The sequence below is a fragment of the Falco peregrinus genome, chromosome 5 (assembly GCF_023634155.1).
Source record: "Falco peregrinus isolate bFalPer1 chromosome 5, bFalPer1.pri, whole genome shotgun sequence".
In the NCBI taxonomy this organism is placed as follows: Eukaryota; Metazoa; Chordata; class Aves; order Falconiformes; family Falconidae; genus Falco; species Falco peregrinus.
This window is the reverse complement of record NC_073725.1, coordinates 102,879,836-102,907,295: the sequence shown is the minus strand read 5'-3', so window position 1 is coordinate 102,907,295 and position 27,460 is coordinate 102,879,836. Positions and strand designations below refer to the sequence as shown.

The 27,460-nt window shown below is 41.4% G+C and overlaps 1 protein-coding gene across 1 annotated transcript; it reads left to right on the top strand.

The window, feature by feature from the left end:
• Positions 1-1,202: 1,202 nt before the first annotated feature.
• Positions 1,203-24,220, top strand: TXNRD3 (thioredoxin reductase 3). Its single transcript, XM_055805408.1, has 16 exons — positions 1,203-1,412; positions 10,616-10,676; positions 12,213-12,322; positions 12,506-12,619; positions 14,482-14,554; positions 15,419-15,538; positions 15,952-16,094; positions 17,520-17,635; positions 17,744-17,969; positions 18,182-18,274; positions 18,724-18,800; positions 19,674-19,830; positions 20,026-20,133; positions 21,015-21,110; positions 22,578-22,712; positions 22,979-24,220. The coding sequence occupies exons 1-16, from the start codon at positions 1,290-1,292 to the stop codon at positions 23,039-23,041; spliced, it is 1,815 nt and encodes a 604-aa protein (XP_055661383.1). The 5' UTR covers positions 1,203-1,289; the 3' UTR covers positions 23,042-24,220.
• Positions 24,221-27,460: the final 3,240 nt, after the last annotated feature.

Below are 27,460 nucleotides of genomic sequence, written 5' to 3'. Positions count from 1 at the left end.
TGTCACTCAGAAGCTTGCAGGGTTTGATTCAGTAGTATTAGCGAAGTTATTAGATGTGAAACCAGGGCAAGCCCTTACGACCGTCTGCTGAAAGCTGTTGCTGCAATTACTAAACACTGCCTTGCCCTGCAGGGAGAGGACCAGGGTCTTGGGACCTCGGCATGCAGCCTGCCATTCCCCAGCCAAAAATCCACCATAGCAGGGGAATAACCCGACAGGACTCATCCCGCTCTGTGCCCTGATACAGGCTCTTTCCACTGCTCAGGTCAGGACAACATGCCCTTCCACCTTTCAGTCCTGATAACTACTACGATTCTTGGGAAGAGAATAAGCAACCTAATGAAAAATATGCAGAAGGATAAGCAGTACCAGATGCTTCAGCCTCCCCTTCCTTTAACCTTGTAATGCGTGAGAAAAGAGAGTTTCTTTCTGCTGTCTTGGCTAATGTGTTCTCAAGCCATAATCCATTTTATTACAGAAGCTCCACCTGTACCCCTATTCCCTTCCTTGTGCATGAGGCCTAAGCAGCTGGTGAAGGCAAACATGGGGAAGCTGTCCTCTCCCTGTAGACGGCAGCTTTCCCCACCAGACACTGCCCTAATTTATAGAGCACTGAGGGGGCACAAAATCGGTGCTCCCGGCCCCGGGTGCCTGTTACACGCAGGGACACGCGGCACCTGCCACCACCTCAGGACCGGGCGGTGAGTGAGGTGAGAACGGGAGGCGGAGGAAAGGCCAACCACCCCTGAGCCGGCCGCAGCTCCCGCCTGTTCCCGCCTCCACTCGTTCCTCGCTGGAGCTATCTGCCGTCCCCAGCCTCTGGAGAGGCCGTGGGACCGGCGAGACAAGCGGGCGCCGGGGGCAGCCACAGCACAGACAACCCTGGCGCCGACCGGGCCGGCGCGACGCCTCCTGCGCATGCGCACTCTCGTCTGCCTCCTCTTGGGTTATTCTATCCTGCCTCTCAGAGGGGAGGGGTGGCTTAATAAAATGCAAGTTTATCCCTTCTACCAATTGCCTTTAGGTAAATGGTAACGCTTCCACCTCTACTATAAATCAGACTTTGGTATTTTACAATAAGCCATAGTGTAGGCAGCTGAAAGACAGGGCGGGAAGTGCTCCTTGGCGTTCTCCCCCCCCCCCCGCTCCCTGCGCATAGGTCGGTCCGGCTCGTCACCTTCGCCGCTCCGGAAGGGGCGGGGCAGGGTGAGGGTCAGTGCGGGCGTTGGGCGTGTGCGGGTGCCGCTCGTCCCAGCGCGCCACAGCCCGTCGCAGCCGCCGGCCCCGCCATGCCGCCGCCGGGCCAGACCCAGCTCCCGGACTGGGACGGCCTGAAGCTCCGCGTGCGGACCCTCATCGCCTCGCACCGCGTCATGATCTTCAGCAAGAGTTACTGCCCCTACTGCAATAAGGTGAGGCGGCGGCGGGGGTCGCCTCGGCGCGCTGCCCCGCGCGGCCTCCCCTGGAGCCGGCAGCCGCCGGAGCGGGGGCTCCGGGAGCCGCCTCCGCCGTTTGGGCCGCTGGGCTTTCCGCGGGGAGGAGGCAGGTCTGGAGCGGCCGCCGTGCGAGGCGGGAGGCATCTGCCCTGAGGGCGCCTGCTGGCGCGGCTGGCGGCCCGCCCCGGGGGGGGGGGGGCTGGGGAGCCCCCGGTGCGGGGGTGCCGCTGCTTGGGGTTTAGCGAGTGCAGCAGCCGTGCGGTGTCCGTCCCTCTGAAGTTAAGCACCAAGTGACACCCCTTGGAAAGCCCCTTAGCGGGCCTGAAGCGAGGCAGAGATCCTCGCTGGCGGCGCGGGCGGCGCTTCCCCTTTGCGGCCTGGGTGAGTGTGCGGGGAGCTCTGCGCGGTGTGCTTGTGCTTCAGCCAAAAAGCTTTGCTGTTACTGGAAGGTCAGGGTGCTGGTTGTGTTGCTTTCTTACTGAAAGTCTGCTTTGCTGTTCAGCTTGGACAAAGCTGCATCCCTGGGGAGGGATAAGTTAAGTTTTCCCCCTTTTCCAACCCCTGAGGGAGAGGGTTGACTCTATAGCATGAGCTGGCTGTAATATGTGTTTAAAAAAATCACTGTTGATTAATTGTGATGTTTACAGAAAAAAAATCTTTCTAGCCCTGGTTAGGCATCAATATCACAGGGTAGTTGTAAGTACTGAGCCAGAATCATTAAAGAAAAACAGGTTCTTCATTAGAATTTTCTGATACCAGCAATACTCAGGCCATACAGAATCGAGGTGTTTGTAGGCACTGTGATTCTTGGATGAGAAAGAACATGTTACAAAATTTATTTAAACCTCATAGTACCATATTTGGTGTGGTCGTGGTGGAAAAACATAATTGGAACCGTGGGATTGAGTCCTGGTGTTCCTTAGTGGAACTGGCAACCAGGAAAACACTCAGAAGCTGCACTCCCATGTGTAGGTCAGGTTTAGTTCAAGTAGCTCTTGTGAGGGAGGAGATACGAGACCTTCTCGTAGAAAACTTAAGTCAATGTATCTTATCTCACTTGTAGCTTAATTGAGGTTTTGGGAAAGGAAGCTTCTGTGTATGAGAGGATAGGCAAAACCCATGCTTTCTCTCCAAGAATGTTTTGGCAGAAAGATAGTATAGCATAGTAGGCAGCTTGCATCCTTCTAAAATTTGCTTATTAACCAACTTAGTGGAAGTTTTAGCAAATGAAGGGTTGGAGTCTTGCTCAAGTCCAGTCCACAAAAATGTTATCTGCTGTTGGGGAGAAATCCTTTTGTTGAGGACTTCGTTGCTGTCCACTGAGAAATGCTGAAGTCGTGCCTGTCCATATTGATCTGCATGCTTTTGGTGATGGTGATTGCTCAAGTGTTGATGTGCATGGCACTCATTCCAGTGCTTCTGAGATCGTACAACAGTACAGTGACTTTTTAAATCATGCAACCTTTCCTGTCATCTGTTTCTGGTATTGCAGTGAGGCTAGACTAACACTTTAGGAAAACCAGACTTGGTTGTAGTCTGGTAATCTAGGTTGATGTTCTTTCCTGCATTTGTTCAGAGCTTCTCCATTAGGCAGGGTGCTTGCATCAGGGAAACAATCAGATATAAGGAATATTATCTTGGAAAGAATGAATATTGCACGTAGGAGGTCCCTCTCTCACTGCCTTTTCTGGGAGGGAGAGTTCAAAGACCCTGTATGGATCTTTGTGAAAGAACAAGTGATAAACTTGGAGGTGATAGGGTGGGTGGGAGGGAGGAAGAGGTGATTACTGTAGTAGGCAGATTTCCTTGGCTTACTTCTCTGTTTGGAACAGAAGAGAATGGCAATACAATGAAGAAAAAATGCAGAAGAGGTATATATTGCAGAGAGAATTAGAAGAAGAAAGCTTATGAGAGAAGGAAGCCACACATGAAACATTAAGTGATAAAACAAGCTATCTGCAACAGTATGAGTATTAAAAACTCCTACTGAAGTCTTGGAAAATAGTGAAAGGAATGGGAGAACAATGGGTAATGCAACATCCTTGCTAGCTGATCAAGTCTGTGGAATTAATGAAGTGGATATAATTTGAAAGTGTAGTTACAGCTTGGGTACTTATCATGTAATCACGTAGTTTTGAGTTCTTAAAGACAGATGGCTATGAACAGCATGCACGGTGTCTGTCTTCTACTGTGAATGGTTGTTAGCAATGTGCTTTTGGTAGGATTAATAGAAAAACTGATTATGTTTAGCACTAGTGCAGAGAACACTCATGCTCTAAAAGGACGTAATTTGGGCAGTGGGAAGAATTCTTTATTTCAAATTGAGGTAGCCATGCTGGAAGGAAAAGATAGAAATGCCTAAAGAAAACATAGGGGTTTAGCATGAAAAATTGTCTGAACACTGATGTGTGGAAGTTATTTTAAGAGCAACAACTGTGGTTGATGGAAGTTGCTGGTTATTCTAGTTACATGTTGTGCTATTACCAGTTACATTCTGTGTCCACAGGGGTTTCTGATCAACTCAGCTGTAGCTATTGTAGAATGTTAGCTGACAGGTGAACCAGTAGACCTAGGACATGCCATTATTACTTAACTTTACTGTATGAAGTGTATTTCAAACCTGCTTACCTACCTTAGTGGCAGAAAGCATCTCCAGGAAGGTGTTTCTGAAGTGTTAGAATCAATTCCATAGTTTCAAAGAAATTATCTAGTGTTTGATCATACCTGGAAATTTTTTGAGTCGCTGTTTTTGTGAAAACTGGAAGGGTTTAATAGGTAAATGAGGCCATTACATTCGTCAGAAGGGAAGTAAATGGTTATATCAGTGACTGTGCAGCCTAGTATCCATTCCCAGACACTTGCTGGAGAAATCAAATTTTTACAATTGGAGGTGTAAGAAAGGAAATTTCCCGGTATGCCACTGAGGTTGCCAGCCCTGTGTGGCTCAGGAATTTCTTGACCTGAGTTTGCCGTTAGTTTTAGAGAGTTAAAAGGTTTCAGTGGATTTTTTTCTTTCATTAGTTGGTCTAATAGATCATTTGATCTCCTTTTAATTTTGGCTTTTACAGTGTCAGGTGGCAGTAAGTGCTCTGGTTTATGTATTGCATGGAGGTTTACTTTTCATTTCAAAATTGTTTTCTGGTAAATGCAGTTGTTGCTCTTTGCTCCAGCAAGTGTTTCTCAGAAATCATTTCCTGTTCACCTTATCTAGATATTACTCATGATTAGTGTGTGTTATCTTTCTACTCCTAGTAATTTTCTTTTCCAAACTGAAATAATCTATTATCTCTTGCCTGTATTGAAGATTTCATAACTGATCATTACTTGTTACTTTTCTTGGTTTCATTAGCACGACACAAGCATGATCTATTCATGAGTATAAAGTGTAATAGCTACTTCTAACTAGGATGCTGACATTAGTCTGTCTGTTTTTTTTCTCCATATCCTCAGTAGAGAATAAAGTTTGCCTAAATGCGTTCTTAAATCTGTCCTTTCTTGAGTGTAATCATTTCTTGTTCTGCTCATGTCCTCTGTCCTGCCTGCTGCCAGCTGCTGGTTGCACTGCTAACAGTTTAAAAAACAAAAGAACTCACACACACACTAATGAAACCTTGTCTGTTACTCTGCTGCTTTGCTACAAGCTGAAACAGCAGCCAAGCAGCTAATTTTGTGACTTCCCTCCAGATTCTTAGCTTATCACTTTGTAGTAGAGATCTCTTTAAGCTTTGCTTTTTCAGATCTTTCACGGCATTCATCTTGGGTTTTGTAACAGCAGTTGCAGAGTGGGAGGTCTGGAACAGTTCCACTGCCGTTTCACTTTCGTTCAGTCCATAGCCATACTCATTCCAGTAAGCAAGCCTGAAGGTAATTGTGAGTTTAGGAGAGAAGTCTTTAGGGCTACCTAGATGGTTAGAGGACTGAAGCACTGGATGTGTGGAGAAGGAGCTCAGTTTGCTCAACCTTGAGAAGGCTAAAGAGGGATTTTAGTTGCTGTCTTGAGCTATCAAGTGGGAAGACAACCACACTGTTCTCAGATTTGCAGAGTGAAAGGATAAGGGCCATGTCCTGCCCAAAAAATACAAGTTACGACAAGAGATAGTCCAATGAGATAAAATGGAAGCTCTTTACTGTGAGGATGGTCAAACATTGGAACAGCTCAGACAGGTTGTGGTATCTTGGTCCTTGAAGACATTCAGAACTGGAATGGACAGTGCTTGAGCAACTTGATCAACCTTAACATCTGGCTCTGCTTTGAGCAGGGAGTTGGATCAGATGTCCTCCAAAGGTCCCTTACAACCAAAATTATTCTATATTTGTAGAACTAATGTAATCAGTAATACAAGCAGAGCTTATTTTTGTACATTACAGTTGATAAATGATGTGGTAAGCAACTTACTATGTAGTTGGTATAGAATACAAAAGCTGTGTTTGTTGTCCTAAAGCTGAAACTCCAGTAGAAAACACTGGAATACTCGGCTTTTGGCATAGTAACAGCATGGATCACAGCAACAGCAAAAACATTTTAGTCACCGTATTTGACATCTTTAAGCTTATTAGATGTGACTCAACTTGCTCTTAGTGAAGTGCTGTCAATAAATTTGAGGTTCATCAGAAAGATGATTGTAAAAGGTTTCTTCTGAATTGGCAGCAACTTAATGTGCTTCATTGTTCAGACTCTGTGTTGGCAAGTGGATCCATCACAGACAAGTAGTGCTTCTTGCTAGAGCTGTTTTCACATCCAGATAGTTATGATTAAAGCAGATATTTTTTTGGCGTTGCCTTACAATATCTATTGGCATGGATAAGTCTGTGAATTATATTTCAAAGGAGTAAATGCTGCTGTAGGTAATACTGCATCCTATGCCATGAGGTATGACATTGTCTATGTGGAAGGACAGTTCACAATTTCAGTACCGCCGGTTTAACACATAATGTTATCGTAAATATCCCTGTTCTAACAGGCTACCTGATTTGAATCTGTTAATGGTACACTTGGTCCATCCTGAACTGATGTTAGGAAAACACTCAGAATTCTGCTGGGTTGAGGGGGGCCGGTAAATCACAGAATGGTCGGGGTTGGAAGGGCCTTGTGGAGATCATCTAGTCCAACCCCCTGCTAAAGCAGGTTCACTGAGAGCAAATTGCACAGTCACATCCAGGCAGGATCTGAATGTGTCCAGAGAAGGAGACTCCACAGCCTTTCTGGGTAATCGTGTCTCAGTGCTCTGTCACCCTCGACGTAAAGAATTTTTTCCTCGTGTTCAGTTGGAACTACATGTGTTGCAGTTGGTGCCTATTACTGAAGAGCCTGGCCCCATCCTCTTGACACTTGCCCTTGCGATATTTGTAGGCATTGGTAAGATCCCCTCGCAGCCTTCTTCAGGCTAAACAGGCACAGCTCTCCCAGCCTTTCCTCATAAGGGAGATGCCTCAGTCCCTTAATCATCTGTGCAGCCCTGTGCTGGACCCTCTGCAGTAGTTCACTGTCTTGAACTGGGGAGCCCAGAACTGGACACAGTCCTCCCAGGTATAGCCTCACTAGGGCAGAGTAGAGTGGGAGGATCGCCTCCCTTGACTTGTGGGCCATGCACCTCCTAATGCACCCCAGGGTACCATTGGCCTTCTTGGCCATAAGGGCACACTGCTGGCTCATGAGTGACAGCTTTCCTCCAGAACTCCCAGGTCCTTCTTCACAGAGCTGCCTTCAACAGCAGGTCTGCCCCAGCCTGTACTGGTGCATGAAGTTATTCTTCCCTATGTGCAGGACCCTACACTTGCCTTTATTGAACTTCATTAGGTTCTTCTCCAGGTCTCACTGAATGGCAGCGCAACCTTCTGGTGTATCAGCCACTCCTCCCAGTTTTGAATAATCAGCAGACTTGCTGATGGTACACTCTATCCCTTCACTGAGGTCATTGATGAGTAAGTTGAACAAGACTGGACCCAGTACTGTCCCCTGGGGAACACTGCTAGCCAGCTAGACTCTGCATCGTTGAACACAGCCCTCTGAGCTCTGCCTTTCAGACATTTCTCAATCCACATCACTGTCCACTCATCTAACCCATGCTTCCTGAGCTTACGTATGGGGATGTTATAGGACACAGTGTCAAAAGCCTTGCTGAAGTCAAGGAAGACAACGTCCGCTGCTCTCCCCTCATTGATCCAGCTAGTTGTTCCATCACAGATGGCTATTAGGTTGGTCAGGCATGATTTCCCCTTGGTGAATCCATGTGGATGGAGTACTCTTGATAACCTTCTTCTCATCTCTAAGCATGTGGAGGAAATCCAGGATGAGCTGTTCCATCACCTTTCCAGGGATGGAGGTGAGGCTGACCAACCTGTAGATTCCTGGGTCCTTCTCCTTGCCGTTTTTGAAGACTGGAATGACATTGACTTTTCTCTAGTCCTCGAGCATCTCTCCTGTTTTTCATGACTTTTCAAAGATGATGGAGAGGCTTGGCAGTAACATCTGCCAGCTTACTCAGGGCTTAGGGGGTGCATCCTGCTGGGGCCCGTGGATTTGTGGGTGTCAGGTTTGCTGAAGTGATCTCTAATGTGATCCTCCTCAATTAAGGGAGCGTCTTCCTTTCTCCAGACTTCCCCTTTTTGCTCCAGGGTCTGGGATGCCTGAGGACTGGTCTTGTCAGTAAAGACTGAAGCAAAGAAGGCATTCGGTAACTGCCTTCTCTGTACTTTTCATCACCAGGGCACCCACCTCACTCAGCATCAGGCCTGCATTTTCCCTAGCCATCCATTTCCTGCTGATGTACTTGAAGAAGCACTTCTTGTTGTCCTTAACATCCCTCACCAGATTTAATTCTGAATGGACCTTAGCCTTTCTTGTCGCCTCTCTGCATGTTCTGATGACATTCCTATATTCCTACCAAGTGGCCTGTTCTTTTTTCCACTTTCCATAAATGTCTGTCTTCTGTTTGAGTTTTGCCAGAGGTTCCTTGCTCATCCAGACAGGCCTCCTGTTCCCTTTGCTTGATTTCTTCCTCATAGGGATGCACCTATCGAGCTTGGAGGAAGTGATGCTTGAATATTAGCCAGCTCTCTTGGACCACATCCCCACCTTCCAGATCCTTAACCCACTGGATTCCTCCAAGTAGGTCCTAGAAGAAGCCAAAGCTAGATCTCCTGAAGTCCAGGATTGCAATCCTACTTACTGCCCTGCTTCTTCCACACAGGATCCAGAACCCCACCATCTCATGGTTGCTGCAGCCAAGACTGCTCCCAACCTTCACATCCCCAGCCAGTCCTTCTCTGTTAGTACAAGGTCTGGCAGCACACCTTGCTTTGTTGGTTCCTCTACCATCTGCATCAAGAAGTTATCAATGCTCTGCAGAAACCTCCTGGGCTGTAGGCACCTGGCTGTGTTGTCTTTCCAGCAGATACCAGAATGGTTGAAGTCCACTATGAGAGCCAGGGCCTGTGATCATGAGGCTAGCTCCAATTGTCTGTAGAAGGCCTCATTGACTTCCTTTTCTTGATCAGGTGGCCTGTAGTAAACACCCACAACAGCGTCCCCCATGTTAGCCTGCCCCTAAATCTTTATCCATATTCTCTCAACTTGTTCTATGTCCACCCCTAGGCAGAGCTCAATACACTCCAGTTGCTGTCTCACATAAAGAGCAACTCTACCACCTTGCTGGTCTGTCTTTCCAAAAAAGTAGGTAGCCATCCACAACAGCATTCCAGTCATGTGAGCTATTCCACCGTGTCTATATTTGCAATGAGATCATGGCCCTGCAACCGCGCGCAGATCTCAGATTCTTCCTGTTTATTCCCCATGCTGCATGTGTTGGTGTACAGGCATTTCAGCGAAGTAATCAAGCATGCATCTCAACTAAGTTGTCGTTTAGGGTGGTTTGGTTTTTTTTTTCTTTTTAAGACTAGGCTTATATAGAGAGGTCTTTTATTTGTTGCTGACTACTGGATGCATGAAACATGATTCTAGGACATACTGTAGTGCTACTGTATCTGCATTTATTCATGGCAATGCAGGAGAAAAGCAGCCTTTTAATGACCAAGCATCTTCAGAATGCTTCTCCTGCTTAATGGAAAAGAATAACAATTTTAAAGGTTAAAAAATGTAACTGTTACCTTCTGATATCAACTCTCTTAATTCACAGGCAAGATATGACTGCTTTAGTAGAACAATGGCAAACATGTTAGAACCACTCCTGCCTGCTCCTGGAGGCTGAGGCAGGTGGTGTTAAACAGCAAACCAAAAATCAGAGCTAGAAAAAAAAAAATCAAGAGATCATCTAGCCTTGTCCCCTGCCTCAGGGTAGAAGGAGCTGTAGTTGAAACATTTTGGACATGTACTTTGAAGCCAGTCACTGATGAAGATTATCTACCTAGGCAATACATTCCAGTGTCTCCTATGCAAAAAAACTTTTCCCAAAGTCTAATCTCAATCTCTTGATGCAGTTCAAGACCATTAGTTCTTACTCCATCCACTACTGCTTCTCTTCCTTGAGGTAGTCAAGGAAGTTTTAAACACAGCTATTTCTTTCCTCATCTTTTCTGTGTTAAACCCAGCTCACTGATTCCTTAAAGCAATCGTTCTCTGCCTGTTCTAAAACTTCTCTGAAGTACAGCAGCCAAAAGTGAATGCAGTGCTGGTAGGCATGAGCTGCCCTAATACTGAGTACACTTGAAAAGTATTGCCTTTTCTGTAGCTTTTTATAATGCACTTTTTTTTTTTGCATTTACTTGACAGTGTTTTGTTTTGCATGCTGTCCTCTGCTCCCTTTTTTTTAATTATTATTATTTCTTCCCTTAGTACTATCAATGGATGTGGCTGCTACTTTCTCTCTTTTTGATGTTTTTCCATATGGCGGTTATTCTCATGGCTTTTGATACCTGTCAGGGATGGAGAAGTCTGCAGCTAAGCAAACTGTATATAGAAACTTATGGTAACGAAATTTGTATTTGAAAGTTGCTGCTATATGGGTTGCTTAACCTGAGTGCTGTTAAATAGTCTGGTTTAGGTGAGGAATGTGCAAAATGTGGTAGTGCCAAGCTTTACAAAACCCATGTAAAGCTAGACCCTCGAAGCATAACAATGGAGACTTAAAATTGTGTTAGTCCAGCAATCAAGTTTTACCCTGAGCTGTGTATCAGATTTGTGAAACCTTTGCACTGGCACGTTGTGTCTGTTTCTGTTGTAGGTGAAAGAGCTCTTCCGCTCTCTGCATGTGGAGTACTATGCTTTGGAACTTGATGTAACTGGTAAGTAGAAAGAAAATCTATCGCAATGCTGCTTAACTAAAAGTGGGTTACTGCATGACTTTTTAAGCTGTCCTGAACTAATTGGAGGTATATAAAACAAAATCAATTTTAATATATGCAGAGATAAATGCGATTAGGCTTCAACGGGGATTTTAATACAGGATGTGTTGTTAATGTAACTGAAGGCTTTTACTCTTTCTGTACAAATCGACTGATAGAGGATGTGAAATCTCGTTTCTCTTTGACAAGCTATGTCTTTTGGGAAAAAGCCTGTGGTGTTTTCCTCCTACCCCAGGTTCTTTAGTGGCTTTAGTTTAATTGTTAATGTTTGACTGGGTATATGGGTGACCTTCATAAGGAAAGTTGCAGAGTCTTTGGAAGGAAAGGTAAATGCCAGTACCTTGGCTGTTGTTAGAGGTGTGTGTTTGTTTTTTTTTAAGCCCAAGCTGCTTTAGTATTTGTACATGTAGTGCCTTGTGCGTATATGTACGTAATAAACATAGCTTTTAATGTAGTTTTGAGAACAAGTGGTTTCTAACATAATTCTTGGTAAACTCTTAATTGTACTGTTGGTAAGCTGTTGAATGTGTGTTACCTTTTTATCTTTAAAAAACAGTTTCTGGTGCTTTTTTAAAATGCTAATGCTTGTGCCTAAGCAGTGTTTGAGAAAAATGTATGTATTGATGCACGGCATCTCTTACTTATTTTTACTTTTTATTACAGTTGTGATATGAACTAATTATAGCCCAAGATATGCAAAGTCCAATGCACAGTCATTTTTTTCTGGAATTACTTCTAATCAATAATGTATTGCAACAGCTCTGATTACTAATACTAAATAGATAGGGTCTTGGAGTAGAAAGATTGTAGTCGAAGTGATTGCTGTAAATTCTCATTCCCATGTTTACTGCTGGACAGCTGCTGAGAGATCCCAGTTTAGCCTGAGTATAGGTGCTGGTGATTCAGATAATGAGTCAGGTAATGATAATCTTAAAACTGGAAGGTCTAAGACAATATAGTGGGTTTAAAAAGTCTAAAGGTAGCTTTAGGGGAAGTAGAAGGAAGAGCATGTTCATTCTTCCTATCCCTATATTCTCATAATATAAAGCTGCTGGGCAAAACTATGTGCACTTACACAGAACATACTCCAAAACCAGACAATTCTCATGAAAGAAGAGCTGTCTGTATGATATCCTGTGATATCTGGAAAAGAATTTTTGTGTACTACCAAGTGTGACACTGTCGGGAAGAGGCTGATAATCCAGGAAATAGAGTTTACTCCCTGTATTACTTCAACTTTACTCCATTCTGTAGAATCATGGCTTGAAGTAAGAATTTGTCTTCTGTATTTAAGCATGCTCGTTTGAGAAGTAGTTTCTGAAGAATGGCTTATGGTCAGGAAGTCTACAGATGTGATGCTTATAATTTTCTTGGCAGGCCTACAGTATATTGCAGTCCAAATCTTTAATACTTCAGGTTGTTTTAAAAGCTCCCTTGAAACTTGTTCTATAATGTACCTGTTCCTTTTATTCTTAGCTGATGGACCCAGTATTCAGCAAGTGTTAGCAGAGCTAACTAATCAGAGGACAGTGCCTAATGTATTTGTGAATGGAACCCACGTAGGTGGCTGTGATTCAACTTACCAGGTAACTTTTCTTTAAAAATCAGCTGGAAGTAGACAAGACAACTGAGTAAATTTGCTGTTTGGTCATAATGAAACTTTGTGTGACATATTAGACTGGGCAATCTAGGTTAGAGAAGGCAGTGTCATTCAGTTTTTGTTTGCTCAGAAATGTGTGTGGTAATTTGTTGGTTTTTTCCCCTCCCAGGCTTATCACGATGGATCACTGCAGAAACTTCTTGGCGATAGCAAGGATGCAGAACCCTATGATTATGACCTCATTATTATTGGTGGTGGCTCAGGTGGACTTGCGTGTTCCAAGGTATGACAGGAAAATTGCATTAAAGAATAGGTTGTATGTGAAGCATCTTCTTCAAGAGTTAGTCTCTATTAATCCCACTAGTATAAAACAGCCTATATTTTGATGATTATTACCATTCAGCTTGTCAATTAATGGATCAGTAGTGGTCTAATAATGTGCTTACGCAGGAAATCATGGTCTGTGTGGACCAGTTTCTAGCCAATGTCTGTTCAGGTCTCAATCCTAATAATCAGGTTTAGGTTCCTGGCTGAAGTTGGAAACAAGTTTAGGTATTTTCTCTTCATGTGTAGTACGCAGGGTTTTTTAACACTTCCAAATGGTAATCTGGAAAACTTAAAGGCTACTCCTGAAGCAGTTTTGACTGTTTAGGAATCGGGACCACCAGTCATCTAAAATGAAGTGCTTTCAGCTGTTCTCTCAAGGAACTGGTTCACTCCTTAGTTTTCTTTCTAGCTGCTTTTTCAGAAATGGTAATAAGAGATTGTGCACATCTTATACCATTAGCTGTTGTTCAGAGTCCCTCAGGGCCTAAGGTGTGGATTCAGTTTTCTCTTCTGCCTGAGGGATTTGAACACACACTCCGCACCTCTCAGCCAGGTATCCTAACCGTCAGTTTATGGTTTGGGCATGGTGATGTTATTGACAGCCTTGGCGACTGCTGTACAACAATATGGTTTAAGCATGCAACTTTCACTAGATAAATGTAAGGCAGGCAGGAAACGGTGACAACTGAATTCTTCAATTGGCCAATTGGCCATTTTCAACATGCTCCAGATCTTTTCTCACAGTGCCTTCTGGGACATCGGTTATAAACTTGGTGATAATTACCACACTGTTGAGAGTGGGAGAGGTCAGGTATTCACAGAATACAAGATAGCTGGGTAAACCTTGCTTGAGGCCAGGATTGCCGTAACTGTGCAGGAGTTCTTCAGCAGATTTGAGGCACCTACAGATTTCATCCAAGCCTTTGAAAGATCAAACGATGGTTAGTTTAACTAGAGTACCTTGTAATTTCTTGGATAGAGTATCATAGGATTATTCAGGTTGAAATGGACATGAGGATGATGTCTAATCTAAGTTTCTGCTCCAAGCAGGATCAAGTCTGAGGTCAAACAAGATTATGCAGGACCTCATTCTATTGGGTCTTGAAAACAGCCAGAGTAGAGATGGCACAGCCTTTCTGGAAAATCTGTTTCACTGCTTGAATGTCCTTCTGGTGTGAAAGTTCCTTATACCTGGTCTGAAACTCTTATTTCAGCTTATGGCCACTGCCTTGGTCCCTCCACTACTCACCAGGGTGGAGGGCCTGGCACAATCATCTTAATGACCTCCTCAGAGGCTTTGGAAAGGTGATATTGAGTCAGCCTGGAGAAAAGGTGGATTTGGAAGGGAATGTGTCAGGTTCCCTCACCCTTCTCCATAAGGCCTGTGCTCCAGCCCCCTGAGCATCTGGGTGGTCCTCCATTGAACTATCTCTAGTTTAACATCACTTTTTTATTCACGAACATGCCAAGTCAGTCCTGCCCTCCTGAGAGAAATGGGGAGCAAACGGCATAAATATTTGTTTGTGTGAAGTAGGAGAGGATCATAGGCTGATATGTCCACCTTGTACCCTCTTCAGATCATGGCTTTTGGTGGTGTTGGATGGTATGGGTGCAGCATTGAACATAAGCGTCCGTTCAAGGTCTGGAACAAAGTAATAGTTTTTGTCTAGTGAAGGAGATAGAAGAGCCATATATGATAATGAGGCTAACTAGCAAATGAGCCTTTTATTAGTGCTAAGTATATCATGACTGTAAATGAGCAGACATTCTTGGCCATGCAGAAAGCTAGCTAATGCTGACTTGTCTCTGTTTTTATAGGAAGCTGCTACCTTGGGAAAAAAAGTAATGGTATTAGATTATGTTGTTCCAACGCCTCTTGGAACCTCATGGGGTAAGCTGTTAACTTGTATTTTATGTTTGAGTGCCACTGATACATGCTGAGTTCTTAGATATGATGGATTTGTATTCTTAGAAAGTGTGGCTGAATTTCTATAATTTTGGAACACAGATAACAAAAGAGTTGTTTTCCTGGTGTGCCTACTCTTCAGGACAGTTATTTCTGCTTTGTGCATTCCTAACTCTCAGTTCTTTGTCAAATGTCGTTCCAGTTCCATTCACTTTCAAATCATGTCCAAATAGCGTGTGTGTGTGTTCACATTCTCATGTTTGTGTGGGCTTTTTTGCCTTTTAGTTCTGTTTTGTGGACAACTGATCTAGGCTACCTCTAGGACAATATGACTGCATGGCTATGCATGCCTCACCTTTCCATAATTAAAGACAACTGTCTGACTTTATTAATGCTATTGGCAGTTGAGAATGAGTAAGGAATTTTATTGGCCAAGTTTTGTTGAGTCGAGCTATGAATGTGCTTTCATAGCTAAGATTTCAAACAAATACGTAATTCAAATTCCACATAAAAGGGTGATACTAAACTCAGGAACTCTAGGCTTTTTGCCTTGCTTGCCAATCTGACTAAAATCTGAACCATTCTGAAGTATCCTGGGTCAGTGTTTAAGACAACACATTGTACCCTTCTTGGTGCAATGAGTCAAGTAACTCTTAAACTGAATTACGAACTTTTTAAGCTTAGTGTGTTCATTGTATTTTAAAATCTCTTACAACAGAAGTGTCACGTTACTTGGATGGTTATAGCAAACATCACCAACTGATATATGGATGATTGTACAAAGCACATGGTAGGAAAAGCATAAATATCCTGTTCACACAGCTGACAACATGGTTCTTTCCATTTTAGGACTTGGTGGCACGTGTGTAAATGTAGGCTGCATTCCTAAGAAGCTAATGCATCAGGCAGCACTTCTGGGTCAAGCACTCCAGGATTCAAGGAAGTACGGATGGCAGTATGAAGAACAAGGTTAGTAAGAACTCAAAGGACAGACCAGGACAGAGTACAGATGAGACTCTGAGCTCAAGATCATTCTTCTACTTTGGACTTAGTAAACTAGAGGCAGAGTTCAGTAGTTTTCTGAGGTGAATCAGAAGGCATCCTCCTTCTGAGTAATAGAAACCTTCAGGATTGAAATGTAATTGTGTTTTGTTTCCCATATTATGTGAATTAAATGAAATAGCTTCTAGAATGGGCTTATTTCAGATAGTAACAAGTCAAGTAAATATTAGAGTAGTAGAACAAGACTTTAATGTGTATCCTCATAACTAAAAATAATGCTGTTTTGTTAGCATGATGTACAATGAATAGGGCTTAATTTTTTCTTTAAGGGTTCATTGCACTTTGATTTGTTGAAATACAAAATTAATGTCTTGTTTCAGTGAAACATAACTGGGGGATCATGGTAGAAGCAATTCAAAACTACATTGGTTCTTTAAACTGGGGCTATCGAGTGTCCTTAAGAGAGAAGTCTGTGACATACCTCAATTCTTATGGGGAATTCATTGAACCACACAAAATTAAGGTATGTGCTGTTTTTAAAACATTTAGTTAGGAGGAAAAACTTGTGTTCTAAAACCGCCTTTTAAAGTTCAACATGAAGCCTTTTCCTTGTAGGTGCTGCCAGTTTAAGTCAACTGAAGTTAAAAATTCATTTGTGAAATAAGTTATTGACTCAAATTATTGTACTTTAGCACATGCCTCAGTATTTGCAAACCTAGTGGCTTATGCAAGAGTAATGTGGATATCTGTAAACTTAACATCGTGCATGAACAGACTACAGTGGTCTCGGTTGCTGATTCCATGACTGAGGTCAGCCACCTCAGTGAGGACAGGAAAAAAAAACCAAAAAAAGGAAAGTTTTAGCTGTATGGTTCTGCCACTTGGGAAATCTTCATGCTAAAACAAAAAAACCCTACTGAAATTAAGTTCATATTAAGCACTTGCGTAACAGCACAGCTAGAACCTTATGCTGTATCAGCGTAAGAATTAAACTGTCAGTTTTGCAAGACAAAACATGCGCTGGCAATCTTGCTGTAAGTGATCATATTGTAGCAAAGATAACTTCAAAGTGCATATTGAAGACAACTGTTCGGTTCAGTGGGTGTAATTCTCTGTTTTCAGTATGAGTTTATGAAGGCTGAACTATATGCGTTTCAAACAGACACCAGCACCGAAAAACTTACCTCATCTACCAACTGTTCTAGTGCACAGGTGTGCAGGTCATCTGCTTAATTGTCCTTATTCTATAAATGAAGTGGAACAGAAAGACTTTCAGCAGGAGGTTACACTAGATGACCTCCTGAGATCACTTCCAACCTGAATTACCTGATGATTCGATGAGAAGTTTCCCTTCATTTGTGTTTGAAAATAGCTGAAGAGCAAGAACCAAAGTCAGATTTTGAGAGATGCATTGCCAAGATGGAATTTCCCAAGACCAGGGGCCTCTAGAGGTTGAATTAGTTTGAATTCATTTAAGGTTGGGTCTTAGGCCCTCTAAAATCGTGTAACTAGATTATTTTTTTTAATTAGTTCTCAGGCTAATGTAGAAATTAATGTTACTCTGTCACTAGCATTGTGTTGGCTTTTTATTGGAAATGAGGGGCAGGGAGGGCTTAATTTGTTGTGGCTTTTTGTAACTTGAAAGTAAAGTTATTGTTGTTATGAACAATCCAATCTAAATGAGTAGTTTAAATGGGCAGGATTCAGAGTTAATTATTGTAAGTGCTCTAACTGATGTGAGAAAAGCCTGATAGTTTGTGGTTTAAACCTGTTGTTCTTCGGTGACCTGCATGGCTGTCTAAATGCATTAGTTCTTGTTTGAAACTGCTTGTTCTTGATTCTTAAACATATCCACAATATTTAAGGAGAGGATTGCTGAATTTTTCAATTTTTTTAAACTTAAAACCTGTTACTATCATAAAGACTGTAACTGTGTCTATATAAACAGGCAACTAATAGAAAAGGACAAGTAACCTATCACACAGCAGAGACTTTTGTCCTGGCGACAGGAGAGAGGCCGAGATATCTGGGTATCCCTGGAGATAAAGAATATTGTATTACAAGGTAAGATGAATAGGCATAACAGGATGAAGTTAGTCTGCTGTAGTGTTTGCAAAGCCAAACAAGCTTGTGTTTAAAGAACCTTGTAACTTACACTTCTTTTCTTTCTAGTGATGACCTCTTCGCCCTGCCTTACTGCCCTGGCAAAACTCTTGTTGTGGGTGCTTCCTATGTGGCTCTAGAGTGTGCAGGATTTCTTGCTGGTCTAGGTCTAGACGTCACAGTGATGGTGCGTTCCATACTCCTTCGGGGCTTTGACCAAGAAATGGCGGAAAAAATAGGTGCTCACATGGAAACACACGGCGTAAAGTTCATCAGGAAGTTTGTACCTGTTCAGGCAAGTGCTTTCTTCAGGTTTCTTCCCTCCATGCAAAATTACTTTAAACAGCACGTGTAGAATGCATGTACTGTCCTGGAAGGCTTTGGTTCGGTATGGGAATAAATGTTTTATGAGATTAAGCTTTCTCTTACTGCTGAATGATAGATTAGTAGGTTAAGGTTTGAAGTGACAGTGTAAGTGAGCTCTGCTGTTTACAAATATTTATGCAGGTTGAACAGCTGGAGGAAGGCATGCCTGGAAGACTTAAAGTGACAGCAAAATCTACTGAGGGACCAGAAATCTTTGAAGAAGAATATAACACTGTAAGCATTTCTGGATTTGAAATAACTACGTATAGCAACACGTGAAAATGTATGAAAAAAACTGTAAAACTTGTTCAGGAAAAAGGTAAAAGGAAATACTGCTTGAAAAAACGTTCATGTAAAAGTTACTGGCAGAAAAAAATACATGAAGAGTCAATATTAATCTTTGACCCCTGTTAGCGGAATGGGTGAAACATTGTGTCTGGACTTTCATGGGAACAGTGGTGTTGCTTCTATTTTTGTTCTGATATTAAAGTTTTGCTGTTTGTGTCTGAAACAAGTTGCACATGGGGGAGCCTGAACTGTTGGTGGCTCTTTTAAAGATTTTTTTGAAAAGTCACTTCAAACATATGCTTCACGGAGTGTTTTCAGAAAAAGGCCAAAGGAAGTATTATGCTGATCATGCTTTTCTTGCATAAAATTATTGCATTTATTTTTTGGGTTTTTAGGTGTTGATAGCCATTGGTCGTGATGCGTGTACCAGAAATCTTGGTTTAGAGACAATTGGTGTCAAAATCAATGAAAAGTGAGTATTGCTCAACTCCCTTAAGCCACTGAATGTAGTGATTATTTTTTTTTACCTCTTTAACATTACTTGATGATAGTGATGCTCTCTTGCTTCAATTGTCACTCTCCTAGCAATTATGTGAACCTTTAAAACTTTTTCTCTCCTGGATTTGAGTACAGTTGTCAATTAACTCAATTTATTTATGTATTTTATAGAAAAACCTATTCTGAGTTAATACCTACTTGTTGGCCACTGTGCTTAAGGAATAGATTTAATATATTTGCTTAATTTACTTAAAAACTACAGTTTAATATTCTGTTGAAGTAAACGTTTTATTCGGCTCATGTGGCAAGTTAATTTAGGAATTTGGAGGCAGCAAACTACTTTCTTCCTATGTAGTTAACTTTTTTCTTACTCCTCTCTGGTGTCAGTGCAAAACTCTTGCAAAGCAAGAGGCAGGGTTATGTTGTTTAGGAGGAAAAAAAAAATTAAGATCAGGTTGCAGCAGCTGAAAACTTAGTAAGCCAACTTACTTAAACATGAATGATGTTGCAGCTCTTTCCCCTTAGGGGAAAGTGTTCATTGCAAGCTGTATAATCAAGTAAAAGATCGTAAGTCGAAAGATGTCTGAGTAACTTCACTGTCATCAGACACGCACTGTTGCTCAGGTCAAAACTGGCCCACTGAATACTGACTTCAATCATGTGTCAGAGGTAATTGATGCTCTGAAGAGTTTGCAGTTGAAGTGAAAAAAGCATAAGCATATTTAATAAAATGTGCTCAGTAGTTAAACTAACGTCTTTGTAGCAGAACTTTTCCCCTCTGTATTTTGCTGAGTTCTGAGGAAGGTTATGATACTGAACTGTGTTCTCTTTTCTGTTTGTTTTAAAGGAATGGAAAAATACCTGTAAATGATGAAGAACAAACCAATGTGCCTTATGTTTATGCTATTGGAGATATATTGGATGGAAAGCTTGAACTTACCCCAGTTGCCATTCAGGCAGGAAAGCTGCTAGCCCGTAGACTTTATGGTGGTAGTTCCACAAAGGTAAGGCTATAAGAATGCAACTTACTTCTGTGCTTTTTGCCTCAAAATTGCAATAACACCAGTTGGTCTGTCCACTGGACTGTGGGCACTGCAAGTGTTGTGTAAAAAAAAAAAAAGTGCTAATGAACTTTTCCTGTTATACTGTATAAACTTGAATACTCTAAATATAAATTTTGGTTTTTTTTTTATTTTTAGTGTGACTATATCAATGTACCAACGACAGTGTTTACTCCTTTAGAGTATGGCAGCTGTGGGTTAGCTGAAGAAAGAGCCATAGAAGAATATGGAAAGCAAAACTTGGAGGTGAGAGCACTTAACTTGTAGCTTGAGTCTTTTTTTTTTTTCTTGGGCTTTGCTGCTTTACACCCAAGGCACAGTGTTTAAAACAAGATTAGTAGGTTAGACAGATAGGTCTTTGGTTGTGGGACTGTTGTCACCTGGCTAACAAGGTATTGGACTCCCAGAAATCCACAGCTGGACTTCATACGGTTTAGAGTTATGCATAGCTGTTTGCATGCTGCTGAGAGGTGTCTGACTTCTGGAGGCCAAACTCAGGTTGCAAAACCGTAGGTGGCTTTTTTGTTGTGAATTAAAAATTTATTGCTGTAGTACGCCAGACTCCTGGGATGATGAACTGCCTATTTTCTGCTTGTTCACTTTACTTGAATTGGGAGTATCGGGTGTAACTTCCTTGTTTTATGGTAATTTCTGGCTTTTGCACTTCTCTGAAGAGTTTTGTTAAAGCTGTTTGCATGCCTTGTGTTTAACTCCTTAAATCTTTCCAATGTACTTGGCATTATTTAGCTTCTGCTGTTAGCTGTTTTGCAGGATAGATTTAACCTTGTAGTAACTAGGTATTAATTTTGTACTACTAAAGCACTGCTCTTTCTGAAAGTATGATCTTAAAATCCTGTATCGTATAGCTGTTGCTATTTTAATCAAGTATTTAAATCAGAGGTACGTGGTTTGCGTCAAGTCTTCCTCTACTGACTTTTTGACTTTTGGAGGATGGACAAGCTGCTTGGGCTGAGGGAGGAACAAAAATCACTGTCTTGTCTAGTATGTGTTATGAAAACCTAGTGGGTTAAATGTCAAACCACCTGTTTGTAAAGACATTAAAAATCAGAATTATGTCTGACTGAATTAATCAAACTATAATGCTCTCTTTCTTGTCGTCCTCCCAGGTTTATCACAGTTTGTTCTGGCCACTTGAATGGACAGTACCAGGCAGAGATAACAATACTTGTTACGCAAAAATTATCTGCAGTAAACATGACAATGTAAGTAGCAAGCTTGAATGGATATGCTGAGTGTATTCTTGAAATGTCTTTTTAGACCAGCCAAAAGACTAGTATCTTTTATTTGGCCTGCCTGAGGCCAGGTCTACCCATTCTGTTAACATAAGTATTTTTTTAAGAGGTCTAATCGGTTTGGGGGGAGAGATGATGGTTTTGTTTTGGTGTAACAGCTGTTTGAGGAAGTGGTAGCTTTATACATCATGAAACTTCATCCTGAGTTCATGTTTCAGGATAGATTTGCAAAGAGATTTGCCAGGATTTTTCTTCCAAGTGGGTTTTGAGTAACTGTACTACCTGGTGCCTTGCTTTATGTTTCTGGACCCTGTGTTTTTTGCCCTCTTCAAAGTACAGAGTTGAAAAACATGTGCTTTGTCTTAGAAAACTGATGAGAGATGGGGATTTCTAGTGATCAGTAGGTGGTTCTTGTGGCAAAAAATAAATGCCAATGCCACCCTGTATTTTTCCACAAAACTGTCTGGGGAAACAGACAAACAAATGAGGGCTTTTGGCATTTAAAATGGGAGAGAACAAACGGCATGATAGAATAGCATGGCCTTTAAGTTAAAAGGAAGTAAGTCTACTCTCTTCCTTATTAGCCCACGTAAACCCTTTCTCAAAGACTGTGGAAAGGTGTAAAGTTATACTTTTGTTGGATCCTTGTTGCATGTAATCCAGATGAAAAGAACATAATGGAGGGAGGGACTTCTAGATTTCTGTGTGAAAGGCGTTTTCCTAGGATGCTGGAGAAGAACGTAAGGTAAATACATAATTATGAGGAATTTGTATCCTGTCTGGCAAATCATAGCTACGCCTGGGCTGGGACATCTCTGGAAGTATGGGAACATCCTGGGAAAATGTTTTAAAACATTGTTTGTATTCCTCTTGATAAACCAATTAAACAGGTTAAAATGGATGAGGTCTGTTTTTCTAGCCTGTTGTCGTCACTCTAGATCTTGCTACAGAGACAGCTTGCTCAAAATTAAAGCCTATAATGTTTACATTTTCCTTCTTGTTAACTTGGAGAGGAAAGGAGCAGCCAGTGAAGCTCTCCATTATCAGATTTTTAACAAACAATGTAAACAGGGCCTCTATCTGACCTAATTTTATGTAGAAAAATAATCTTAAATAACACACTAAATACACTGTATATCTATAAAATCATAAAAACATCTAACAAAACTAGAACCATTTTAGTTTTAGGCAGTATCTTTAAATTAGTGCTGTGCAGTGATTTTAAAACATTCACTTTAAAGCTTGTTTCATTCTGTTATAATGGACTGAAAAGAACGGCAGAACTACTTTCTCTGGAGCAGTTCATTTTTTGGTAGACTCTTGCTATTGACCTGCTTGCGTAACATATATTTTTCGTGTAGTGGGAGTTACATACTAGAGCTTTTGTTAAACTTTACCTTGCACTAATTCATGTTTTGTTCTCTACCTGTCTTAAAGAATCGTGTGATAGGATTTCATGTTCTTGGCCCTAATGCTGGTGAAATTACCCAAGGTTTTGCTGCTGCCATAAAATGTGGTCTCACCAAAGAATTACTTGATGAAACAATTGGTATCCATCCAACTTGTGGAGAGGTAAGGGAGTGGGAGGGCACCGCTGGATTTAAAACCTGCTTTTGAAGATGGTTACCTAGATGCAAGAAAAAAGTGCTTTATTTAGTATTTGCTTAACTTCTAAACATAAGGTATTTACATGTGATATAAAAGGTGTTAATTGTGCACTGCAACTTGTTTTCCATTCTAACAGTTCAAAGAAATCTAGTATTGTTACAAGAGGAGACAAATAGCCATGTGGATGGTAATACAGAGCAACAGTAAGCTGTTCTTTTGGTGTCTTGCAGGTGTTCACTACAATGGATATTACAAAATCTTCAGGACAAGACATCACTCAAAGGGGCTGCTGAGGTTAAACCTGCTGTTTTACATGTTTTCATGTTGTGCACACTTGGTTCTGTGGAAGCTCTAATACATCCAACTGCTCTGCAGCAAAATAAACACTTGCATCGGTGTATTGCAGCTGGGAGCGGTGCCTTTGTGAGGCTTCCTCAGTAGATAGTGTTGCAAATGGAAACAGTAATACAGCAGGGAAATCTGGAACTGTAAATCCTGACTTTGCTTGGAATCAGCACTACTGTGCTTCTGTGACGTTCTGGCTCGGAACCTTATTGTGAGGTGAGCTACAACTGATGTTACCATGCAAGGCTGGGAGATCTCTTCATCTGGTCAGATGACTGAACTCTTCCTGAAGGAAATTCTTAAGTTGCACAAGTTAAAGCTAACACTTCTAGACTCCAGTGTCTTGTACAAATGTTTGAGATAGAAGGCACATACAATTGAACGATTCTTGCCAACAGCTTACAGTTAACTGATTTATTTTTGATGCATTTTGTTTTACTTAATTGTATATTCAGTTAAGGTAGGATGCGATGTTGAGCAGTGCAGTTCAAGCACTAGTCTCCCACTTCAAACAGTCTAGAACTTCAAATTAATCGAAGACGTTGCTGTGTTAACATTTGTAATTGTTTGACCTCAGGTGACATCATGCCTACAAATGAAATTTTTATCTTAAAGACATCTTGTGTGTTGGGATTGAAGAGCCTAAACCCAAGACCTTGTCAGTTTGCTCTTGCCGATTGACTATATTTAGTGCTAATAGTCTCAAATCTGGTTTCAGCTCTAATGTAAACCAGCACAGAACCTAAAATTAAGTCTGTACTCTTATGTGGAGTATTGAAATCTTGGAGGAGCAAGGTCTGAGTGTAATCTGTCCCACTAATATAGTAGGTGCCTGTCCATGATGGTAATAAGTGTTGTATAGAACTTCTTTGAAGCACGTGTTGCAGCAGAGAGCAATGACTTGGCGTGCTGTCATGCTTTGTGTAGTGTTGTGTACAGTCACTACTCTGAAGCTTTCTTCTACCCCTAGCATTCTGCTCTGGGGGAATTGTGCTTGAATTTGGCTCTTAGTTTTGTCCGAAGAGGTGTTTTGAAAGATTGTTCTGAACACTGTATGATAGTAAACAGTTTTTAACTATTTAATCTATGATGTACCATGGAATTTGAAGTTCAATAAACAATGCATAAACACTTTGTGGTGTCTGACCTCATGATTTGTTACTGCATGCTTGAGATTTTATTGTGCTTCAATTATTTTGTTTATCACATGCAATACTAAAACCTCTGTAGACCTGTGCATGCTGTAATCTTTCAAATGGAGAAACAAGTTGTCTTGCCACATCTGGGACTTGCTCAAGAAATCTTATATGCTTCTATGAGTATGTAGAATTCTCTCTCTTGAAACTGAGTAGAACAATTCTTACACCACTTCTGGGTACTCCAGAAGATCCTAACTGCAATATAGCTGAAAGATTTTAGTAGAATCTTAGCTATGGTGTTGGCAACAAATCTTGCTGGAGTTCAAATTTAATAACTCTTGAAGACTGAGGTTTTGCTGTGGGTGCCTAGTAGTAGTGCAAAATATTTTTACTTGACAATGGGGACAGTTGCTGAGCTTCTGGTGTTGCTTTGCTGTAGAGCTCTGAGGAGCTACTTGTTCTGGTCTCTCACAGAAAAATACAATAGAGCCACCTGCTTGCTGCCACTGCTGCAGCAGTGACTTTAAGAGTGGCACTCCCAAAACATTGCATGCCTGAAAGTTTGCCTCTTAATAGGTCAAATGTTACAGTTTGAAGTAAAGTAGGCTTAATAGTAATGTCAAAGTGACATTAATCTCTTAAGTTGAAGTGGATGAACCAGAAACTTATCTGAGCTGTTTTAAAAAGTCAAGGGAGATTAGGGGTGGACAGCAGGTAATATGTTACAGACTTTGCACAATCCAAACAGCTGAAATGAGACTTAGTAAACTAAAGCATTTAGAAAGCTTTATATCCTGAGAAACTGATGGGTAATGGCAAAGTTTACCTTGTGTAGCCGTTTTATAGAGGAAGTGAAGGAGGAAACAAGACAAGGAAGTGCTTACTATTAACAAGCACTAATTGAGTTTTATTTCAAATTCAGATTTGATTTGCTGGTTCAAGTTAATTGATGAATAATTACCACTTGCATATCTGTAACAGTGTACTAATTGTGGATGTTCCTTATGTCAAACTTGCTTAGGCTATCGGCTGTAAGTGGTACTTGACAAGCATTGCGTGCTCTGTGCAGTTAGTCTTTCAGGCTTTAAATACCTCAGTTAAAATGTATAATAAGTAGCTAATAGGAAGAGTAGTATTTTAAGTGAATGTGGTGTTTGTGTTTCAGCAGGCTTACATGTAAAGTAAAAGATGCCATGACAGCAAGACATAGGTGAAGCCAAAATTCTAAGATTGACCGTAGTTGTTGGAGAAAAAGGTAGAATCCGAGAAGTAAAAACTTGTAGCAGCCAACTAAATATCCTTTAATGTAGAGTCTGATACTGTTTTTCCAGTCTGTTTGGTCTGTGACTGGGTTAAGTAGAATGGCTTCCTGCTTCATTCTTTCATAAAGTATCTTTTCTTAAGTATTCTGTGCCTGGAGTCTAGCTGTTTTGTGACCCTAAACGCTCAAGTTGTCAGTTCTCCCAAGTATTGGGGCCATGTTGTCTCTTGTTCTCAAAGCCCTCTTTTGCCCAGCACCTTTCAAGTTTGTTGTTGTCTTAGTAATGCATCATTTATAGAACTGAAAATAAATTTTTAAAATCACAGGCCCAGTATAGTGGCCAAGTGTGGGGAGAATTTCCTGACGTAGTTCTGAAAAGGCTCTGAGACAGCTTTTGCCCATTTCGTTATGTTGCAATATCTATGGTTTCTGCAGGTCTGCCCTCTGACAAGAAACTTATGGGTGAATGATGTACATTCTGGTGCAGTGAGGCGTAACAGCTGGGTTGTTAGCTTGATAAAAGAACTGAGAGAAATGGAGGTCAGTTTACACAAGCTGATTAAATGATCCTCTATAGACCAAGTAACTGCAGGTAGTAAGCACTACCACTTGCTCTGTACATATTTGTTTGCTTGAGCGACGGGAGTGGATGCTGAGAACTGCAGGGAGAGTCTTTGATTAGTAAGCTACATAAGTAGCATTTAAATGAGTATCTGTTTATGTTTGTCTTCAGTTTTCGAACTTGCTTTGATGGAAACTCAGCTAGTGCAGGTCTGACTGGGTTTAGAATGCTCTAAAACAATCTTCCCTCTAGCTAGCAAGGAACACTTGCTGCACATCATCAGTGAGTTTGGGTAGTACTAAGGCAGTGGTGTTAAAGGCAAAACGGTACGTTTACATTTCTGTTGTCATAAATTTATTCACCAAATTCTGAAGGGGTGTTCTGTGTCCTTAAAATACTCTTTGTTTATTCATACTGTAATACCAGGAACCTTTTATAGGCTGCAGTTGAAAATGCTCAGTTGCTTACTGAAGCTGCTCTTGGCTGAAGCAATGTTTTGTCTAGATCACTGATAATTATGGTACTGGGGCTGTAGCTCTAGAAACAGTGGACAAAGAGCAAACCTGTGTGGTTTTTAACTTATTGGTGAAATTTATTCTTTCCAGGTCTAGGAGTAGTTATGATTATAGCTACTGTAATGATGAAAATCGCTTAAATCATCAAATTAGCAGATGGCCTTCCACATAGCATGAATTTTAATTATATTTGAGCACTGTAATTTGTCTTGAGTAACGTGAGCAGCTAGTTAGCCTGTGCAAGAACGGTGGGGGCAAGTCAAGAGGCAAAAAGAGGGAGCTGAATATTCCATAATAACCCTTGAATAAGACATGGAAGACTTTTTCCTGTGTAACTGTACTGTTTAAAGCTTCAGATTATCACTATTCCCTTGGAGTGTCTTTTGACAAAGACTGGAAGTGTTCACCTTTCTTCAACACATCTCAAATACTGGAAGAAAAGAAAACTGAAAAATAAATATTTGGGTTTTAGATCTAAACTGGAGTTCCTATACGTTTAAATCTTGTGATTGTCAAGCCTCCCTGAATTGGCAAGGGAAAAATTCCTGGATGTGCCTTAGAAGAGGTGGGAACAGCAGAGGAAGGAAAGGTCAAGTGTTTGAACTAAAAATAGACAGTGGATCTAATGAAGCAAGGCACTTTTTTGTGGGTTTGCAGCACTATATGATCTGTTCTCAAGGTTGTAATTCAAGTACATGGAGACAGGTTAAGAACTCCTTAAATGACCGGGTTTTTTTATTTGGGAGTACACGGTGAGTGTGTGTGGTGAGAGTATGTGTGTTTGGACATCTCCGCCTCTATTAAGGTATGTGAGCTCACAATTTGGAGCAGAGTTGCATAGTTTTCAGCGCTACCTCTAAAAATATCAACCATCCTTTAATATAACTTCA